This window comes from Arachis stenosperma, chromosome 1 (genome assembly GCF_014773155.1).
Source record: "Arachis stenosperma cultivar V10309 chromosome 1, arast.V10309.gnm1.PFL2, whole genome shotgun sequence".
In the NCBI taxonomy this organism is placed as follows: domain Eukaryota; kingdom Viridiplantae; phylum Streptophyta; class Magnoliopsida; order Fabales; family Fabaceae; genus Arachis; species Arachis stenosperma.
The window spans coordinates 56,759,426-56,781,890 of NC_080377.1; the positions used below are offsets into that span (position 1 = coordinate 56,759,426).

The following is a 22,465-nucleotide window of genomic DNA, read 5'->3' on the forward strand; positions in this document are numbered from 1 at the left end:
TGTGGTACAAAATTATTTTCAGAATTTCAATATTCTTCAAGTTATTCTCCAGAATCATTTAGGTGTGAGTATTATCATGGAGGCATTATTAAAAGGAGTCGAAGAAAATGAAGAAGCCGATGAAGAGAGAAGTTATGTTTTGTTTCACAAAACTTGATAAGACCCTTGGCACAGAGGAAGCAAATGTTTGGAAAAGTGTGGAGTTGAAATGAAATCTTAGAAAGAAAATTGGGAAATGCATAGTATGATGATATGGAAGTGAAGAATTCTAATTGGGACTTAGAATAAATGGAGAAATTGGAGAATGAAGTAGAAGAAGCCATGTTAGTTTTGTTGCTAAAGTTAGACGTCACTCTTTGTCGGCAAAGATATTCCTCTAATCGCCATTCTCCATCATATCAAATTGAAACAGCGTCACAAAGTTGAGTGGAGTTGGCTTCGCTTCAATAGAGTTATAGATCGAGGAGGGGAATATATATATGACATCGTTTTTTAAATAACAATAAGAATTTATCTCTCTATCTTATTTTTGAAATTGCTATGTGGACTGATATGTGAATTTCATTTTTGAGTCTGCTATCAATTTGATATGTCTATATATCTCGCTACATGTAAATACTTAACGGTTTAAATGTATGAGTTAACATGTCATGTCAATAATTAATGTTAGTGTAACAAAAATTTTTTGGCTAAAATTGTATTTTCTGATAAGAATAAATGTTAAAGATTATATTTTGATTAAAATTTTTCAAAAATTAAATATTCTCTTTTAAAAATTTAAGGACTAATCTGAATAATTATTTTAAAATTAAAACACAAAGGGATAAAAATGTTGAGTTTAGGGTAGATTATATAATGGTAAGGAAAGTTGTGCGTGGTTATTAATGAAAGTGAGGGGTGAGTGCCTCGAAAACGAGCTTTGATCAGACAGTGCATGTGTGAAGCAGTTGTAAACATGTTTTATAATTTATTTAGCTTCTATATATATATACATATATATATATACTCTAATTAATATGAGAAAGACAAAGATTACTACTTATCACTAGTGTTGTTTTTCGAGTCCCTCATGATCTGTAATTAAATATAAAAGGAGTGGTAGGGTTAACAATTTTTGTAATTTGTAGTCATTAAATAGTTATTAATGATATTTTTAATAATGTAAAATTTTATTTAATAATATAAGATTAATCATTTTTTTTTTGTTACATGCTCACCAAAATTCAATAAATTTTTTACTAGCCATGAACACACTACCGTCACCGCTCATAGAAATCCTCAGGTATGTTTACTTAACTAGTTAAGACAGCAAAATCCGGATTGCATTTTCGCATTAATTACCTCCATCAGAAACTGCAATACCCCATTTTTTTTAATTTCTTGCTAATAACTTATGGCTGAAGCGCTTATTATGGTTACGAGGCTCTATATCAGATGAATAACACAAAGCATGACGAGAAATTGGAGAGATAGGTGTTCTCCCATTGATGATTGTGTATGTGTTATGTGTATATTCTTATATAAGTTGTTCATCCTTATTGGCTTCTGCTTTGTGTTCAACTGTTCATCTACTAATAAACCTGCTCCATCTCAATTACGTGGAAGCAAAATGTTATGTCAATGTTAACTGCAAACTCTTCGTTAGTTTTAACTTAAACAGGATCACCATTTACCATCAAGAGAATTGATAGATAAATGTGTTTAACATCCCGCTTTACGACGTCTGTAATCCATATTAGTAACTATAATTCTGATATAATGGCAAACATTTGATTCATCATCACACTCAACAACAATTTAATTACATATATAGTGTCAAATATTCAATTATGCTAGTTGTAAACAAAAAATAAGCTATTAAATTAATTACTTGTATAATGTTGGTTGAAATATAAAATATAAATTAAAAATAAATAAGTAATACAGGTATTTATTAATAAATAGATAATAACTAATTTAATAGCTAATTCTTAGCGTGAATTTAATATTTTTGACATACACACTTATCCACATGAATTAAATCTCTAAATAAGCATATGATACGTAATATCAATATTATCATCAAACAACTACTAATGACTTTCTGCTAAACTCGATCGAACAGCAATTGATGGGTAAATTCCATGCATGAGTAGTAACCAGTGCTAATTAATAAACTTACACGGACACTCATCAACAAGAGTAGCAGCACCACTACCACCATGATCAAGATCAGAATGGAGGGCGCCCAGAAGCCCAAAAATCTTGATCAGAAGGCATCTGATGATGAACGGAAGAACCCACAATATTAGGAGCGTTGACCAAACCAGCATGATGGAAAAGTTGATGAGTTGCAGTTACATCCCTCAAAAGCTGTGTTTGTGAAGAATAATGTTGCTGCTGATGCTGAACACTACTACTAGCCCCAGGGGAATCCATGGAAGAAGAAACCCCTTCTTGCAGTGCCAACCTGGCAGCATCACCATTGTTGTCATCTTCCTCCAACGGAAGCTTCTCATAAGCAGCGTTACCAAAAGAAGCAGCCATGATCACTACAATCCCCGAAGCCACCAGAGTCCCAACAACACTCCCTCCCACCACCTGCCCTTGCCCCCCGGCCAAGTATATCGTCAACCGTGACGCTTCCGGTGGAGCCGGCGCCGGCAGGAACGACCCCGCCAGTGACAAGATCTCGAACCTCCCTTGGAGCATCACGACCGCGTTGCTTGAAGCCGGTTGGCGGAGAGTGACGTTGGCCACCGTGCCGGTGCCACTCATGATGCACACGCCCCTTTGGCGCCTCCGCGTGAAGGCGGAGACGCTCTCGACGATGTCGCAGCCGTCTGCCACTTCCATGACGTGCGTGCGGAGCGCGTTGGCGCTGTCGCGCGTGATGATGATGGGTGGTTTTGGCTTGTTCTTGGATCCCGCGGGTCTACCGCGTGGCCTTCTTGTTATTTCAGATTCTTCGCCTGTTTCTGTGTCTGTCTCCTTCTTGGAAAAGTGATGAAGTTGGAGATCTCTTGGTGTGTTGAAAGGAGGGGGAAGAGAACGCCCTTGTGAAGATGATGTTGTAATTGGATCCATTTATTTCACTCACTAGATTCTATATCTGTGTGATATGGTTAATTACAAGTTGAGGAGCATTATGACTACTACTGTTCCTCTTGGTAGTTCCTTTGCATCCGATCTTGCGAAGTTTGATGAAATTCTCCAAAGTGGTAGCTAGAAATTAAGTGCTTCCCAGTTAAAACTGCTGATGGGATCATATGAAAGTAAAAAAGAAGACATGATGAGACGATTCACTATGATACATACTTAGTATGAGTGAATTAGAATATTAATTATAAAGAGAAATTAGAAGCTGAAGATAGGTTTCATTACCAACTTGTAGAGATGGATTGAGAAGGGAAATCTATGAGCTATTGGAGGAAACAGTTTCGGAATTGGTTTAGGGTTAGATTGAGAAGGAAACCGATGGCAAGTAGATTTCGTTGCAGAAAGACTACATAGTACATACCCTCATGGGCGGCGGATGGGATGGGTCCCCACCACACTACTCTCTCTCCTTTAAAAACTTTTCCGCATCTATTCCTATTCAACAAAACTAATTTTTTCAATGAAAGTTAACGGATTAATATTAAGAGTAAAGCTAGGAACCAAAAGCATATCGGCCAAAATTCAGCCAAATATATTTGGATAAATTTAAAATCTCTACGAGTTAATATATATGGATGTTTCTTCTACTAAGTATCAGAATGTTTCTTTTTCGTATTAAATGGATGTTTTTTTATATATTTTTTGAATTTGTGATTGTTAGAAGTGGATAAATTAATGTGAGAAAAAAGAAAAAAGTTTTTATAGGTTTTAATTAGGTTTACTTAATCAATTTAAAAAATTTTTAAATTTTGAATTTAAAAAATTAAAATTAATTAATTATTAATATAAATTAATGTAATTTTATTTAGTTTTTGGCTGATAAGCTTTTGGTTCCTTATACTTTTCCTAATATTAATTAACGTTTTTTTGTTGTTATAAAATGATTTTTTAAATTATATTTTTTTAAAAAAATTAAAATTGAAGATTATGATTTAAGATCTTGAATTATAAATAATATTATCTCTTCAAGTATTTTTATAACCAAGTTTAATTAAATTGATGTAAAGTTCAAAAAAAAAGTGTGCATATGTTATTATTTTTTTTGTGTTTTTTGTAGCACACAATTTTTTGTTAAAAAATATAAGAATTTATTGATATAGCACACAATTTTTAAGCATAACAAAATTTTGACCATAACACATTTATCAATATAGTATACAAATTTTTGTATATAACACACATTTTTGTACATAACATATAAATTTTTGCTGCGAATATATTTTGTTAATTGGGTCAATTAATATTCTAGGTTTGCAGTCCTCCAAAAATTGTTATGCTATACATCAAAATTTTTATGCTATTTACCAAAATTTATGTACATATTATACACCAAAATTTATGTGTTATGCATATTTCATTAGTATATCACACAAATTTTGTACATAGTATACAAATTTTGTCACATATTACACAATTTTTTTTAAGTTTTCGTATTTATGTTCTTTGTTCTTCCTTGATCTTCAAGTTGTTCTTGTTTATTTTTCTTGTTTGATTTTGAGTTTTTCTTATTCTGTGTCTTTTCTTGTTTTTCTTGTGCTTTTTCAAAACATTAATTTTCAAAAATTTTACTTTTATCTATAAAAATAATACATCTTTAAAAAAGTATTACCTTTACTGCCCAATTGGCTAGAGCGTTGGTTTACGTTCTTGATAATTGGGCACCGGTTCTTTTAAAAATCTTTTTTTAAAAATAATTTTTCTTGATTTAATCTTGTGACAAACTTTAAGTTTGGTGTTTTTTTGTTAATCTCTTTATAATTTTCGAAAATTTTAGTGAAGTTTTCTAAAAATTTTAAGTTTGGTGTTCTTTCTTTGGTTCTTGTGTTCTTGTGAATCTTCAAGGTGTTCTTGAGTTTTTCTTATGTTTTGATCTTAAAATTTTTAAGTTTGGTGTTCCTTGGTGTTTTCCCTCCAAAATTTTCGAAAATAAGGAGCATTAGATCTAAAAATTTTAAATCTTGTGTCTTTTGTGTGTTTTTCTCTTTCATCATAAAATTCAAAATCCAAAAAAAAATATCTTTTCTAACTAATTTTAAACTAATTTTTCGAATTTTTTTTAATAAAAATTCAAATTTCAATTTCAAAATTTTTCAAATCTTAGCCTTTAAAAAAAATATAAATATAAAAATAAAAATATTATATCTTTTTCAAAAATATCCTAACCACCTTTTCTCTCCTTACTTTCTCGAAAATCTTCATAAATTATTTTCAAATTTTAATTTTTTTTATTTTTATTTTATTTTACTTTTATTTCTCTTTTCGGTCTTTGTTTTATTTTTATTTTTACTTCATTATTTCGAAAATAAATTCTTATATATATTAAAATAAATAATATCAACATCCATACCATCTCCCTTGCTCCATCATGGAACCAAGTGGAAATGAACAGTCCAGGAAGACTCTGGGGTCATATGCTAACCCCACTACTGCTTCATATGGGAGTGGTATTTGTATACCCTCCATTGGAGTTAGTAGCTTTGAGTTGAATCCTCAGCTCATTATCATGGTGCAGCAAAGCTGCCAGTATTTCGGTCTTCCACATGAAGAACCTACAGAGTTTCTGGCACAATTTTTACAAATTGCTGACACAGTACATGATAAAGAAGTAGATCAGGATGTCTACAGATTATTACTGTTTCCATTCGCTGTAAAAGATCAAGCTAAGAGGTGGTTAAATAACCAACCTAAGAACAGCATAAGGACATGAAAACAGCTGTCAGAAAAATTCCTGAATCACTATTTTCCTCCAAAACGGATGACACAGCTAAGGCTAAGCATCCAAGGCTTCAAACAATGAGATAATGAATCTCTTTATGATGCTTGGGAGAGATACAGAGAGATGTTGAGAAAATGCCCCTCTGAAATATTTTCAGAGTGGGTGCAATTAGACATCTTCTACTATGGGCTTACAGAAAAAGCTCAGATTTCTCTAGATCACTCAGCTGGTGGATCTATACATATGAGAAAAACAATTGAAGAAGCTCAAGAGCTCATTGATACAGTTGCCAGAAATCAGCATCTGTACCTAAGCAGTGAATCTTCCATGAAAGAAGAAGCTAAAATAGTTACTGCTAAACTCCGTCCTGTAGATCAGGCTAATGAATTCAATCAGCAATTAGATTTTCTAACACAACAGCTAGCCGAATTCAAGGAAATACTACAAGAAACAAGAATGGCTAATAGGAATATGGAAGTACAGTTGAAGCAAACAGAAAAGCAACTGTCAAAACAAATAACAGAAGAATGCCAAGCAGTTCAACTAAGAAGTGGGAAAACATTAAATACCTCACATCAGGGCAGCAGGAAGCCAAGGAATGGGCAAACTACCCAAAATCCATCTGAGGATAGTAAGAGCCCAGAGGAGAATAGTTCTGGCGCTCAAACGCCAGACAATGGGTGGAAAGCTGGCGTTGAACGCCCAACCCATGCTCAGTACTGGCGTTCAACGCCAGAAACAAGCATGGATTCGGCGTTGAACGCCCAAAGGGAGCACAGTTCTGGCGTTCAGACGCCAGCAACAGATAAGGAGTTGGCGTCTAACGCCACTCCAGCCTCCACCCCTGGCATTCAAACGCCAGTGGGGGATCAGTCACATACAAGTGCTGATAACAACCCTTCTAAAAAGGCTTCCCAACCCACTTCTGTAGGTAATAAACCTGCAGCAACTAAGGTTGAGGAATATAAAGCCAAAATGCCTTATCCTCAAAAACTCCGCCAAGCAGAACAGGATAAGCAATTTGCCCGCTTTACAGACTATCTCAGGACTCTTGAAATAAAGATTCCGTTTGCAGAAGCACTTGAGCAAATACCCTCTTATGCTAAGTTCATGAAAGAGATCTTAAGTCATAAGAAGGATTGGAAGGAGACTGAAAAAGTTTACCTCACTGAAGAATGCAGTGCATTCATTCTAAAAAGCTTACCTGAGAAGCTTAAAGATCCCGGGAGCTTCATGATACCATGCACATTAGAGGGTAATTACACCAAGCAAGCTCTATGTGATCTTGGGGCAAGTATCAACTTAATACCTGCATCTATTATCACAAAGCTTGGTTTGACTGAAGAAGTCAAACCAACCCGGATGTGTCTTCAACTTGCTGATGGCTCCATTAAATACCCATCAGGCGTGATTGAAGACATGATTGTCAAGGTTGGGCCATTTGCCTTTCCTACTGACTTTGTGGTGCTGGAAATGGAGGAGCACAAGAGTGCAACTCTCATTCTAGGAAGACCTTTCCTAGCAACTGGCCGAACCCTCATTGACGTCCAAAAAGGGGAAGTAACCCTGAGAGTCAATGAGGAGGAGTTCAAGTTGAATGTTGTCAAAGCTATGCAACATCCAGATACCCCAAATGACTGCATGAGTGTCGATATTATTGACTCTCTGGTAAGAGAGGTCAATATGGCTGAGAGTCTCGAATCAGAGCTAGAGAACATCTTTAAAGATGTTCAGCCTGATCTGGAGGAATCAGAGAGAATAATATAACCTCTGAAAATCCCTCAGGAAGAGGAGAAACCTCCTAAACCCAAGCTTAAACCATTACCACCATCCCTGAAATATGCATTTCTGGGAGAAAGTGATACCTTTCCTGTAATCATAAGCTCTACCTTAGAGCCACAGGAAGAGGAAGCACTAATTCAAGTGCTAAGGACACACAAGACAGCTCTTGGGTGGTCTATCAGTGATCTTAAGGGCATTAGCCCAGCCAGATGCATGCACAAGATCCTATTGGAAGGTGACGCTAAGCCAGTGGTCCAACCACAAAGGCGGCTGAATCCAGCCATGAAGGAAGTGGTGCAGAAAGAGGTCACTAAATTACTAGAGGCTGGAATTATTTATCCTATTTCTGATAGCCCCTGGGTAAGTCCTGTCCAAGTCGTCCCTAAGAAGGGAGGCATGACAGTGGTTCATAATGAAAAAAATGAATTGGTTCCTACAAGAACAGTTACAGGGTGGCGTATGTGTATTGACAACAGAAGGCTCAATACGGCCACCAGAAAGGATCATTTTCCTTTACCATTCATAGACCAGATGCTAGAAAGACTGGCAGGTCATGAATACTACTGTTTCCTGGATGGATATTCAGGTTATAATCAAATTGCAGTAGATCCCCAGGATCAAGAGAAAATGGAATTCACATGCCCATCTGGAGTATTTGCATACAGAAGGATGCCATTTGGCCTGTGCAATGCACCTGCAACCTTTCAAAGGTGCATGCTCTCAATTTTCTCTGATATGGTGGAAAAATTTCTGGAAGTCTTCATGGATGACTTTTCAGTATTTGGAGACTCATTCAGCTCCTGTCTTAACCATCTAGCACTTGTTCTAAAGAGATGCTAAGAGACTAACCTGGTTTTAAACTGGGAGAAATGTCACTTTATGGTGACTGAAAGAATTGTCCTTGGGCACAAAATTTCGAACAAGGGAATAGAGGTGGATCAAGCTAAGGTAGAGGTAATTGAAAAATTACCACCACCTGCCAATGTTAAGGCAATCAGAAGCTTTCTGGGGCATGCAGGATTCTATAGGAGGTTTATAAAGGATTTTTCAAAAATCGCCAAACCTCTGAGCAACCTGCTAGCTGCTGACACGCCATTTCTCTTTGATAAGGAGTGTCTGTAGGCATTTGAGACTCTGAAAGCTAAATTGGTCACAGCACCAATCATTTATGCACCAGACTGGACATTACCATTTGAACTAATGTGTGATGCCAGTGACCATGCCATTGGTGCAGTGTTGGGACAAAGGCATGACAAGCTTCTGCACGTCATTTACTATGCCAGTCGTGTTCTAAATGATGCACAGAAGAACTACACAACCACAGAAAAAGAGTTACTTGCAGTGGTTTACGCCATTAACAAGTTTAGATTCTATTTAGTAGGATCAAAAGTGATTGTGTACACTGCCATGCTGCTCTTAGGTATCTACTCACAAAGCAGGATTCAAAACCCAGACTCATAAGATGGGTGTTGCTTCTGCAAGAGTTTGATATAGAAATAAGAGACAGAAAAGGGACAGAGAATCAGGTAGCAGACCACCTATCCCGAATAGAACCAGTAGAAGGGGCGTCCCTCCCTCTTACTGAAATCTCTGAAAACTTTCCAGATGAGCAACTCTTTGCCATCCAGGAAGTGCCATGGTTTGCAGACATTGCAGACATTGTTAATGGATAGAGAGTTAAATATTATCTTGAAAATAATTTTGAGCAAGAATGCTCAAAACTGAGACTTGATTAGAGCTCAGTAATAGTCCAGCTAAAGACAATAAAGAAACGCTTGCTGGGAGGCAACCCAGCCATTTACAAAATTTAATTTCAGTTGTTTTTGTTAATTTTTACAGGTAGGTGTCAAAGTGTCTTCAAAAGGTAAAATAGCAATTGCTTGAATTCACAGAGTTACAGGGGAATTTGGAAGCTCACTGGCGTGAAAAAGCCAGTAAGAAACATTTTGGGCGTTGAACGCCCAAAAGAAGCATCCACTGGGCATTCAACGCCAGTAAGGATAGCCATCTGGGCGTTGAACGCCAGAAAGGAGCATCTTCTGGGCGTTGAACGCCAGAAAGAAGCTCCTTCTGGGCGTTTAACGCCAGAACTACAGCGTCCTAGGCGTTCAGAAAAATGCCCAGTGACAAAGGACTTCCTGGCGTTCAACGCCAGAAAGAAGCAATAGCTGGGCGTTGAACGCCCAGGAGAAGCAGCAATTGGGGGTTAAACGCCTAAAACATGCAGCATTTGGGCGTTTAACGCCAGGATGGTGGGGAGAAGGTAAATTCGTTTTTACTTCACAATTTTTTTAATTTTTCATATTTTAATTCATAATTTCTTGCATAAAAATGTTTCAAAATCTCATCCTTCAATTCCAAAAATTTTAATCCTAAACATATTTCTTGATTTTTCTTTAATTTCTTTTCAAATCTTTTTCAAAACTCATCTATCTTTTTGAATTCTTTTTCAAATCTTTTTAATTTCTTCTCATATCTTTTTCAACTCATCTTATCTTTTTTCGAAACTGCCTCTCCTTCTATTCCTCTCCTTTCCTTTCTTTTGCTTGAGGACAAGCAAACCTCTAAGTTTGGTGTGATTTGCCATGATCACTGAGCTAAAACTCATTAAGATCATGACACCTAAGGGAACAGGAAGAGCAAGGATGTGAAATTAAGGAGCGTCAGAAATTAATTCTTGAAGGCACCCCACAGACTAGAGGAACATCCACTTCCCAAAATACAGGTTGTTAAGTTCTAATTCTAGCTTTAACTCTGTGATAGTATTATTATAGGATTTTACCTTAGAAGTTATATAGGAGTAGTTGTAATTAGCATATCTATTTTGATTTTATTTTCAATTAAGTTATAATTTATTTTTCTCATCATCATCAAACATGAATAAAATAGTAGATTTTTTAGAATAAAGAGGCAATTTAATTTTCTCGAGTTCTTAATAAAGAAAATTCTAATTATTTATATGTGGTGGCAATACTTTTTGTCTTCTGAATGAATGCTTGAACAGTGCATATTTTTTATATTGAATTTTATGAATGTTAAAATTGTTGGCTCCTGAAAGAATGATGAACAAGAAAAATGTTATTGATGATCTGAAAAATCATGAAATTGATTCTTGAAGCAAGAAAAAGCAGTGAACAAAAAAAATTTGCGAAAAAAAAGGGGGGAGAGAAAGAAAATGCAAGCAGAAAAAGCCAATAGCCCTTAAAACCAAAAGGCAAGGGTAAAAAGGATCCAAGGCTTTGAGCATTAATGGATAGGAGGGCCCAAGGAAATAAATCCAGGCCTAAGTGGCTAAATCAAGCTGTCCCTAACCATGTGCTTGTGGCATGCAGGTCCAAGTGAAAAGCTTGAGACTGAGTGGTTAAAGTCATGATCCAAAGCAAAAAGAGTGTGCTTAAGAACTCTGGACACCTCTAATTGGGGACTTTAGCAAAGCTAAGTCACAATCTGAAAAGGTTCACCCAGTTATGTGTCTGTGGCATTTATGTATCCAGTGGTAATACTGGAAAACAAAGTGCTTAGGGCCACGGCCAAGACTCATAAAGTAGTTGTGTTCAAGAATCAACATACTAAACTAGGAGAATCAATAATACTATCTGAATTCTGAGTTCCTATGGATGCCAACCATTCTGAATTTCAAAGGATAAAGTGAGATGCCAAAACTGTTCAGAAGCAAAAAGCTACTAGTCCCGCTCATCTAATTAGAATCTGAGCTTCACTTGAAACTCTGAGATATTATTGTTTCTTAATTTCTTTTCATCCTATTTTATTTATCTAGTTGCTTGAGGACAAGCAACAGTTTAAGTTTGGTGTTGTGATGAACGGATATTTTATACGCTTTTTGGGGATAATTTCATGTAGATTTTAGTATGTTTTAATTAGTTTTTAATAGAATTTTATTAGTTTTTAAGCAAAAATCATATTTCTGGACTTTACTATGAGTTTGTGTGATTTTTCTGTGATTTCAGGTAATTTCTGGCTGAAATTGAGGGAACTGAGCAAAAATCTGATTTAGGCTGAAAAAGGACTGCTGATGCTGTTGGATTCTGACCTCCCTGCACTCGAAATGGATTTTCTAGAGCTACAGGAGTCCAATTGGCGCGCTCTCAACGGCGTTGGAAAGTAGACATTCAGGGCTTTCCAGCAATATATAATAGTTTATACTTTGCGCGAAGATAGACGACGTAAACTGGCGTTCAACGCCAGTATCATGCTGCTGTCTGGCGTCCAGCGCCAGAAACAGGTTACAAGTTGGAGTTCAACGCCCAAAACACGTCACAACCTGGCGTTCAACTCCAGAAACAGCCCAAGCACGTGAGAAGCTTTAGTCTCAGTCCCAGTACACACCAAGTGGGCTCCAGAAGTGGATTTCTGCACCAATTATCTTAGTTTACTTATTTTCTGTAAACCTAGGCTACTAGTTTACTATTTAAACAACTTTTAGAAGATTACTTTGTACCTCATCAGATCTGAATTTTATACACTTTGATGGCATGAGTCTCTAAACTCCATTATTGGGGGTGAGGAGCTTTGCAGCGTCCTGATGAATTAATGCAATTACTTCTGTTTTCCATTCAAACACGCTTGTTCTTATCTAAAGATGTTCATTCGCGCTTAATTATGGAGAAGGTGATGATCCATGACACTCATCACCTTCCTCAACCCATGAACGTGTGCCTGACAACCACCTCTGTTCTACATCAGATTGATTGAGTATCTCTTAGATTCCTTAATCAGAATCTTCGTGGTATAAGCTGGATTGATGGCGGCATTCATGAGAATCCGGAAAGTCTAAACCTTGTCTGTGGTATTCCGAGTAGGATTCTGGGATTGGATGGCTGTGATGAGCTTCAAACTCCTGAAGGCTGGGCGTTAGTGACAAACGCAAAAGAATCATTGGATTCTATTCCAACCTGATTGAGAACCGACAGATGATTAGCCGTGCTGTGATAGAGCATTTGGACCGTTTTCACTGAGAGGGTGGGAAGTAGCCATTGACAACGGTGACACCCTACATAGAGCTTGCCATGGAAGGAACCTTGCGTGTGGAAAGAGGATTACAAGAGAAAAGCTGAAATAAAGCAGACAAAGCATCTCCAAAACTCCAACATATTCTCCATTATTAAAGTAACAACTATTTATTTTATGCCCTTTTTACTTTATACGAGGCTAAAGAACCCTATTGGTATCCTGACTAAGATTAATAAAATAAACATAGCTTGCTTCAATCCAACAATCTCAGTGGGATTCGACCCTTACTCACGTAAGGTATTACTTGGACGACCCAGTGTACTTGCTGGTTAGTTGTGCGGATTGCAAAAAGTGTGATTGCAATTTCGTGCACCACCACTGTCATTACAATACCATCCCTTACTCACTACTACACATCCACCTGCATTACAAAGAGCATCCCACTCACCACTACTCTTTGATACTAAGTCATCAGTATTGCCCACCCCATCCATCATCATCATTATCAACAACAACAACAACAATAATTTTTTCCATCCAAATCTCTACCACTTATCACCCTTCACCCATAGCGACAAACAACTAATTTGTTTATTAAAAAAATAATTAAGACTAACAATGAGTGATAAAAAGAAGAAGAAGGAGAGAGAGAAGGAGAGAGAAATAGATAGAGAGAGAATCAAATGTTACAATGAAAGCAAAGCAAGAAGGGGTATAGAGAGAGGGGAGAAAGAGCCAAAGAGAAACGAGAGCACATAACAGGAGGGGTGAGGGTGATGCGAAGCATAGGCAATGAATATAGAGGTAAATGCAAAGGGAAAAGGATAGAGAGCGAAAGATAAAGATATAGGAGAACTTGGAGGGCGACGTAGAGGAGAACACAAAAGGGAAGATGAGACAGATAAGGAGTGAGAAGTGAGGAGAGTAAAGAGAAGAGAGAATGATAAAGGGGCAGAGTGGTATGGCGAGAGAAGAGACTGAAGTAGAAGCAGGTTGTAGGGGCATTAAAAGGAAAGTGGGGGCGTGGCACAACAAGAAGTGGTATAGTTTAGAGGGTGAATGCTGGGTTGAAGTTCAGATCAGGTTAAGAATATGAGTGTTAGAATTAAAGATGATAGTGATATAATAAATGGTAAAATTGGATAAATGATTGACTATAAAAAATTTAACTTTAAGAGTAAAAAAGTGAAGGTTCTTGATGGCCAAGAAAAGGAGGTTGAATCTATGAACTTTTTTTAAACTTGATTAATTAATCCTCAAATAAAAAAATAAAACCTTGTTTCTGTTCAGACTGCAAGATTGATTATGAAAGAGATAATTTAATTTTGTCCCATAACACGTAAAAATAGAATCAGAGCAGGGAAGAAGAAGATAACTCAGCCATATAGCTTGGTTCAGCTACCTTGTGCAATACAGCTTACATTCAGTCTTTACCACAACAGTGGTGGAAATTTCACTATCTTTTCAAGTATTATATATACCATTTCTCAAGAATTTAACCTAATCCTATTAGAGACAAACCAAGCTTCTACCTAAGCTTGACTTGTCTAGGTTTACTCCCTAGACTCTCAACACACTAAGTGCTCGCCCAACTTAGCAAGAGAAACCTATCAAGTACATGATACAAAATAGAAATACAATAAAAAGAGATAAGACATAAATCTTGGCTTTTCTCTCCAAGTACCTCTCTTTACCTTTTCTCTCAATGGTTTTTTCTTAATTCCTCATTTATATGCCTTTTACCACTGAATAGAAATAAAGAAAGATACAACATACAAACAAAATATTCAATAATAAACCATGAAGGAGATGATGTATGATATAGGGATTAATGTCGGTTTAGAATTTTTCAATAGAATTTCAATGCAGGCATAGTCCAGACCAACGATTAACTCTCGATCAAAGTTTAAAAGGTTGTCACAATATAAATCAAAATAATCGGGAGTAGAGTCGTCCTGGGTCATTCTCCCTACGAATTGCAATTGAGTGCTCAATTATTGGCTATGAGAAAAATCAGGGGTGAGATAACAATTGACACAGAATTAAATAGCAAGAAAGTAAATGACAATTAACTAACAAAGGAAAGAAAACTCAAATGGTAAAAAGGTCTTGGTAAGGATTGATAGTTAAGGATCACTATTCTTGTTACCAATAACAACATGATAATTGCAAGGAGCAATCCCACTTTATCATCCCCAACATTGGAAGAAAGTAAAATGGACTTAACCAATCTTAATACATAAATCCTTGCCAACTCACTAATTAACTTAGTGAAAGACTAGCGTCAATGGAAACAAGATAAATTAAGATCTCCAAATTATCAATCAAGTTGGACATTAGTTACTCAAGGTCACCCAAGTTACCAACTAACCCAAGCCCAAAATACAGAAATCTACTACAAAATTAAAAGAGGCATTTTAACAAATACTTAGAATACATAAAAGGAAAAGCATGATTGCATGAATTATAAAAGCTACAACTACCAAAACAAGAAATCAATAATAGCAACTAAAGAAAATATTAAATGACATGAAAACATAAAATTGCATTAAAAGAAAATTGAAATTAACAAGAGAGTTTATGAACTAAAATTGACAAAATAAAGGAATCAACAAGAGAAACTAAATAAACTAGGATACTAAAACAAGAAAAAATAAAGAAAACTAGATTAAAATAAGATTCAATCATAAAACTAAGAAGAAATTAAACTAAGAACCCTAAATTATAGAGAGAAGAGAGAGCTTCTCTCTCTAGAATTTTATCCTAAAACATGATGTAAAATTATTCTATGACTACTTCTTACTTGCCCCATGATCTTCCTTGAGAGTTGCATCAAATACTTTAGAAATGAGTTGGATTCGGCCCAAAATTGGCCTGAAATCGCAATCCACGTGTTCACATAAGCAAAATCATGTGCTGACAGTCATGCGTACGTATGAGACATGCGTACGCGCAAATTGGTAAAATTTCAGGTCATGCGTATGAATGAGGCATGCATATGTGCAAATGCACAGATCTCCAAATTTTATTTCTTCATGAATTCGCCACTTTTACATGCTTTTTCTTTACTTCTTCAAGTCATCCTTGCCTTTTAAGTTTGAAATCACTCAACAAACACATCAAGGAATAGAATGGAATAGAAGTGAATTAAATTTAGCGATTCAAGAGCCTAAAAAGCATATTTTTAATCATTAAACATAATTAGAAGAAATTTACAAAACCATGCTATTTCAGTGAATAAGTACAAGATAAGTTGATAAAATCCACTCATTTCAATCCAAAATTTATCATGAAATTGTGGTTTATCAACCTCTCCACACTTAAATAATAACATGAGCTTGAAATTTGAATCTTCGATTATCTTAAACTCCCACCTGACACCTATAACAACCTATACAATTCAAATGCAAACCTAACTACTCATTCTTTAGTTTTTCACATACTCATGCATTCTTTTCAATTTACATCACATATGCATTAGTCTTATTACTTTTTCTTTAGGGTTAACATTTGTCCCCTTTTTATTATAGCTTTCTTTTTCTTTTTTTTCTCTTTCTTTTCTTTCTTTATTCTTTCTTTATAAAATATAATATATTCACAAGGATTAATACATATGATTTAACATTCAATGCATGAGTATGTACCCAATTCCCAAAATTTTAACAAAACTACAAAATACCTTTTTTTTCTTTCTACCAAAGCTTCTCAAATTTTCCTATATTTAAATGATACACATTCTCACTAGTCTAAGCTAATCAAAGATTCAAATGAAGGATATTTATTATTTTTTACTTAGGGATAGTGATGTGCTAAAATTAAGAACAAAAAGAGATTAAAATATGCTCAAAATTGGCTAACAATGGTAGATACAAGGTAGGATATTTGGGTAAGTAAACTAATCAAAATGAAGAACTCAATCATATAAATGAATTCATACACAGAATAATGGACATAAAGAATAAAATAAATCAAAGATTACAATCATAGAAAGAGAACAAGACACACAAGAATGAAATAGTGGTTAATATGATGTAACAACACATTAAGGCTCAAAAACTCACATGGTAGTGTGTTCTAGCTCCAAAACTATGTTCCATAATTATTGTTCAAGCAAGTTTAATGAAAAGTTTTCACTCAAATCAATTTGAATGTCCTATATATAAATTCTTTGAAAATTTTTTATTATTTTGACTAAGCTTATTATATATATGTATATACAAAAAAAATGCAATAAACTAAAAAAAATACAAATAGAGTTCTAAAATATATACAAACTAAGAAAGAAAATGCAACTAAGAATTTTAAAAGACATAGTAATAGCAGAAAAAATAAAATATGAAAGTGTTTGGATTATAATTTTTTACCCAAGATTGGTCGATTGGTCGGACAACCTCCCTACACTTAAAAATTTGCACGGTCCTCTGTGCATTCAAAGATGAGCAAGGGGGTACGGAGACTTAACCAATTGTCACCTTTAGTTGGTGGGTCATTCGGCTACTGCATATTCTTTTCTTTTGCTTTCCTTTTTGCTTATGGTGACTCATCCTGAAGAATATGAAATAGACTATAGTAAGATCAGTAAATTGGAAGACAAGGAAGCATATATCGTTGGAATAGGGTAATAATCATTAAAATGAAGTGAATTAATAAGTTTGTGACATTAAGAAAAATAGTGCATGAATTTTAAGTTGTGCGTGATTTAGAACTCACACACTAGCATTGAAAGCTATGTCACAATTTTATAAAAGAAGTATGCACTTCACACATTTTAGTGCGCTTGAGATACTTTAAAGGCATCTTGTAGGTTAAGACAAACAAACAAGTGATAAAGAAGTATGATAGAACTCAAGCAAGAATCGAGCGATTATGAAATGGATAATGGATGAAAATTGGTTGATGTGCAAGAGAATTTAATGAACAAAAGAAAATATGGAACTCACACACCAATCAATGACACACTTTGAGTTGTTTTTTTGCATCACCTAATTGACATAGTGTGGGGAGCATGGGTGCTATACAACTAGTAAAAAAGAGATATAATTTGAAATCTATCACATAGCAAATATGGTCCACATAGCTTAAAAAGCGCAAAAAGATGTCACTAGGTAAGCTTACAATCCAATTTCACAATTCCACCATTTTAATGCATTGACTTGGTAATGTAAATAATAAACCAAAACAAACAAGTATCACCTAGAAATAGATGCATCAATTAAACACAATTGCCTAATAAAAGATAGTGAATTCAAATTACATGGTGGCTAGCTACAACGTGCAGTTCAAAAGATTTAGAATGCTTTGAAGGCAACTCACAAGCACTTGGTATGCACAATTATTAAGCATAAAAAATTCAATACCAAGTAACAAATATACTCTCAATAAAAAAAATTAACAATGAATATTAACAAGAACGATGCTAAAATAGCATCATGTCAGTAATCAACAGCAATATCTCAGTAGAATCAGCAAATCAAATCAATAATCCAACACTTTTCACCTAATCTAGCCTATCCTAACCACTTGATCTACTAAAATATAAAATTAAACTAACTAACTAATAAATGGCGATGGTGGTAGATGGCGAATGATGATGAAGTGGGAGGGAAGAAAAAGAGAGACATGGGAAAAAGAAGAAAAAAAGTGGAAAGAAGAAAAGAAAAGTACGTGAGAAACAGGGAGTCATGCGTACGCATTAGGCATGCGTATGCATGACAGGGGATAAATAGAGTTGTGCTTACGCATGTACCATGCGTACGCATGAGGTGATAAGTGTACGTGCGCATGCTACACATACAACACTCGCACAAAACCCCTTGCCCTCTGTAAAGACATCATGTGTATGCATCTCTCATGTGTACGCATACATTGGATTCTCTATTTTTTATATATATATACGGTCATGCATGGTACACGCACAAACCAAGTTTAGTGCTATTTTGGTGTCATGCGTGTGCATCAGACATGCATACGCATGATTTTGCTAAAACTTGTGGATTATGTGTACGCATGAGACACGCGTACGCACGATTGGTGCTCCATTTTTTTCAAAAATCTTCAACATTTTGCACCAAATCAAGCATTCCAAATATTCAACAAGATACCAAAGTATTACCAAACCTTATTAAGCATACTAAACTACCAAGAAAATCTAACAAATCTATCTAACAACAGAAATTTAAATTATTCACCACTATATACAAAAAAAGAGAATAAAAAGATGTTATCATAGTGGAGTGTCTCCCACCTAGCACTTTTATTTATTGTCCTTAAGTTGGACAATTGAGGATGCCATTGCTATGGTGGCTTATGCTTGAACTCGTCCTTGAATCTCTACCAATGCTTGCACATCCAATGTCCATTAGGATCCCAAATTATGCGCACCAAGCTTTTAAGCAAATTCAAACAAGTGACAAGATCCCAAGATTGTTGATTCTTGAAGTGAATTCCGGGGTCCCAAACCTTGATTTTGCACCCGTCTTCTTGTTGATTATCATAATTCCATCCGGGTGTCATCACTTTCAAATTCTCATTTAGGCACCAAACTCTCCTAGATCATTGCATTGAGCATTGCACCTTCCTTTGAACTCAACCCTTGAGCTTGTAACCTTAACGAGCCTCAAGTTACATTGCCAACCACTACTTAACTCTGTCTTCCTTTCCAACCCATAAAAAGCTCTAAGTTGACCATCCATTTTGGTGCGCGTGTACGCAAACCCCACACTTTTCATACAGCAGCAGTACCAGCAAGTGCACTGGGTCGTCCAAGTAATACCTGAGCGAGTCAGGGTCGATCCCACGAGGATTGTGGCTTGAAGCAAGCTATGGTTGTCTTGCAGTTCTTAGTCAGGTGGAATCAGAAGGTTTTTGGATTATGTAAACCTTCAATGATTATATGTCATATATGGAATTTGTAGTAGAATTAAAAGCAATAATAGGAATAGAGTTGAGAGTTGGAGTTGCTTCGTCTTTCTGAGTTAACTCTGGTACTACTATCTTCTTTGCTTGTGAATGATCTTCTTCTATGGCAGGCTGTAAGTGATCAAAGCCATTGCCCGTGGTCATTGATCTCCTCTGCTATAGAATGAATGCCATCGCCCATGGTTATTCAATCTGACGAAGGGTGAAGCTCTAGCAAGTCATTCTCTTGGCGATCCTACTCAAAATGTCACAGACAAGGTTGAATCTTTTGGTTCAGAGAATGCTGCTTCTTTAGATTTTAGCCTATTACCACGGAGACCCTAATCTCTTAGGAAATTGGCTGAACTGGTGTCTCGAGAAGTCCCCAACGAAGTCGTGGATTAACCATCTGAGAGATGTATAAACATAGCTGTTGGCTCGTGCTTTCCTTCCAAGTATTCATATGAACCCAAGTAGGCGCGGGTGTTTGTCAGGCACGTTCATCTTAATGTGATGAATAGAGCTAATTTATCAGATCATCCTATTCACCACAATGAAGATTGGATATACATCTTAGAGATAGATCAAACACGGATCGAAGAAGAAATAATAGTACTTTTATTAATTCATAGGACTCAAAAGGGCTCCTCCCCTCAACCTAGAAGGTTTAGAAACTCATACCAAAGTAAAAAAAACAATGTAAAACTCAAAAATAGCATAAAATTCTCTGATGTCTATGAAAAATACACTTTAAATGCTAAACAGATGACTAGTAAGGGTAAAATAGTCTATTTAGTGATAAAATCCACTTCTAGGGCCCACTTCGTGAGTGTTTGGGCTGAGCTTTGATGAGATCCACGTGCTATGAGGTCTCTTGGGCATGGAATGCTAACTAGGGGCTCCTCTTTGGGCGTTTGTACATTGGTCTCTGCTCTTTGGGCATCGGACGCTTGGAAGGGGGCAGGAAGCTGGCGTTGGACGCCAGTTTTGAGCCTTCTAATTCGAAGCAAAGTATAAACTATTATATATTTCTGGAAATCTCTGAAAGTCAGCTTTCCATAGCCATTGAGAGCACTCCATTTGGACTTCTGTAGCTCCAGAAAAGCTCTTCCAAATGCAGGCAGGTCAGATCTGGACAGCATCTACAGTGCTTTCTCTGTTTCGGAATCAGACTTCTGCTCCAACTCCTCAATTTTAGCCAGAAATTACCTAAAATTACCCAAAAACTCATATTAAAATCCAAAAATGTGAATTTAACACTAAATCCTATAAAAATTAAATACAAACTACTAAAAACTATATGAAAATGATGTGAAAAAACGTATAAAATATCCGCTCCTCACATTTCAAGCAAACTATATTCGAGTGGGCTTAAGGATATAAGTTTTACCCACTGAAATGATGTGATGGATAGTGGTGACTTAGGAAGGGAGATATTCAATGGCTTTGGCAATGTAAGCTTCACTCTCTCGACTCCTCCTTGATTACTTCCACCTCTTGACAAGCTTCCTCACTTTCTACTTGTTTGTAAACTTCTTTCAACTCTTTCTCATTGCTTAAGCCATGTCTTGGAGGTTGTGCATGGTCCTCCTCGGCATCAATATCAAACCCAATAGAAGAAGGCTCAACAAGATCACTAACGTCACTTGTTGGTGCGAAATCATCCTAAATGATGGGGCTTGCTGTAACAACCCAGCTTTCGAGTACGTAAGATCTTTCTTGAAGACACAGAGTTCTCTGGAAGATTAGTGAAGGGAACACCTCATCCATATAATCAAGCATCTCAATCCTCATTGTCATTATGTCATCTTTAAGCCAAAACCTCTTTTGAGGCAAGCTCGACAACATGGTCACAGAGAACCCAGTTTTTGAACTGCATCGGTTAGAAGCTTTTGATTTTGGTTTCCGTAGTTAGTCTCAGTTTGACGAACCGGACTCAATTCATGAGAGAAGAAGGATAATAGTATAATATTATCATTATATTAGTACTATAAGCTATTTGAATTATATTATAAGGTTACCTGGTCTATTTTAGTTGAAAATAGGAAATCGGTTTAACCGGGTTCACATTTTACTGGTGCAGCTTAGCACCAACACTCTCTGATGACTTTAGCAATGCTAAAGCCTCATCATACATGTTATACTCTCATATTAAATATGTTACTAGTGTCATTCATGCTAGTAGCTCAGAAAAGAATTTTTACAGATGTTTTTACGAGTGTTCCGATATATCTAGTTTTATTAGTTATACACCTGAGATATTTTAATATTATTTTAATCCACCTCCAAGCCAACCAATCACAACTCACCTTACACCCCCAAGACACCCCAAGGCTGCTCATTTGCTCCCTTTGGCCGAAATTGAAAAAAGAGAAAACTTCATGAACACTTGATCTTCAAAGCTTGATTTCTTCTTAACTAAAACTCAAATCAAAATTTCAATCTGACCAAAATGATCCTCTCTTCTTTCTCTTCATAACCATGTAACTTATCAAGGTTGGAAATTAGGTGAGATGGCTGTCTCCCTCCCTCTTCAATTCATTTTTCAAGGAAAACCATGCTAAATATGTGTTTTCTTGATGTTCTTCCTTAGATCTCTTGCTTAGCTTGACTTGTGGGTTAAAGATCTTCAATTTATAGAAATTTTAAGGTGAGGATATCCTTCCTAAGCTGCTGTTGAAGTTTTGGTTAGTTGATGGTCTTGAGTTTTAAAGTTGTTCTTGATTGGATTTAGGAGAAAAAAGTGCTTTAAGAACACTTCAAAGAGTAACTGGATTTGGAGAAGCAATTCAAGGTAGGGTTTGGTAAAATTAATCTTGATTAATTGTGTTTGAGTTGTGTGATTATGATATGGTTTGGTTATGCTTGAAATTGATTATTCATATGAGTGATTCTTGTTGAAATTTTGGTGAAAATTTGATGAAATTTGATGATATTCAAGCTATGAATGCATATTCTTGT

The 22,465-nt window shown here is 35.8% G+C and overlaps 1 protein-coding gene across 2 annotated transcripts; it reads right to left on the bottom strand.

Moving 5' to 3' along the window:
* Positions 1–1,898: 1,898 nt before the first annotated feature.
* LOC130960689 (AT-hook motif nuclear-localized protein 24-like) lies at positions 1,899–3,570 on the bottom strand. Of its 2 annotated transcripts, none has more exons than XM_057886144.1 (2): positions 3,364–3,570; positions 1,899–3,232 (listed from the first exon to the last, which is right to left on the bottom strand). In XM_057886144.1, exon 2 carries the CDS (start codon positions 3,064–3,066, stop codon positions 2,212–2,214), a length of 855 nt encoding a protein of 284 aa, XP_057742127.1. In that variant the 5' UTR covers positions 3,067–3,232; positions 3,364–3,570; the 3' UTR covers positions 1,899–2,211. The 2 variants fall into 2 exon arrangements, with proteins under 2 accessions (XP_057742127.1, XP_057742120.1); XM_057886137.1 differs by having other exon boundaries at positions 1,899–3,235.
* Positions 3,571–22,465: the final 18,895 nt, after the last annotated feature.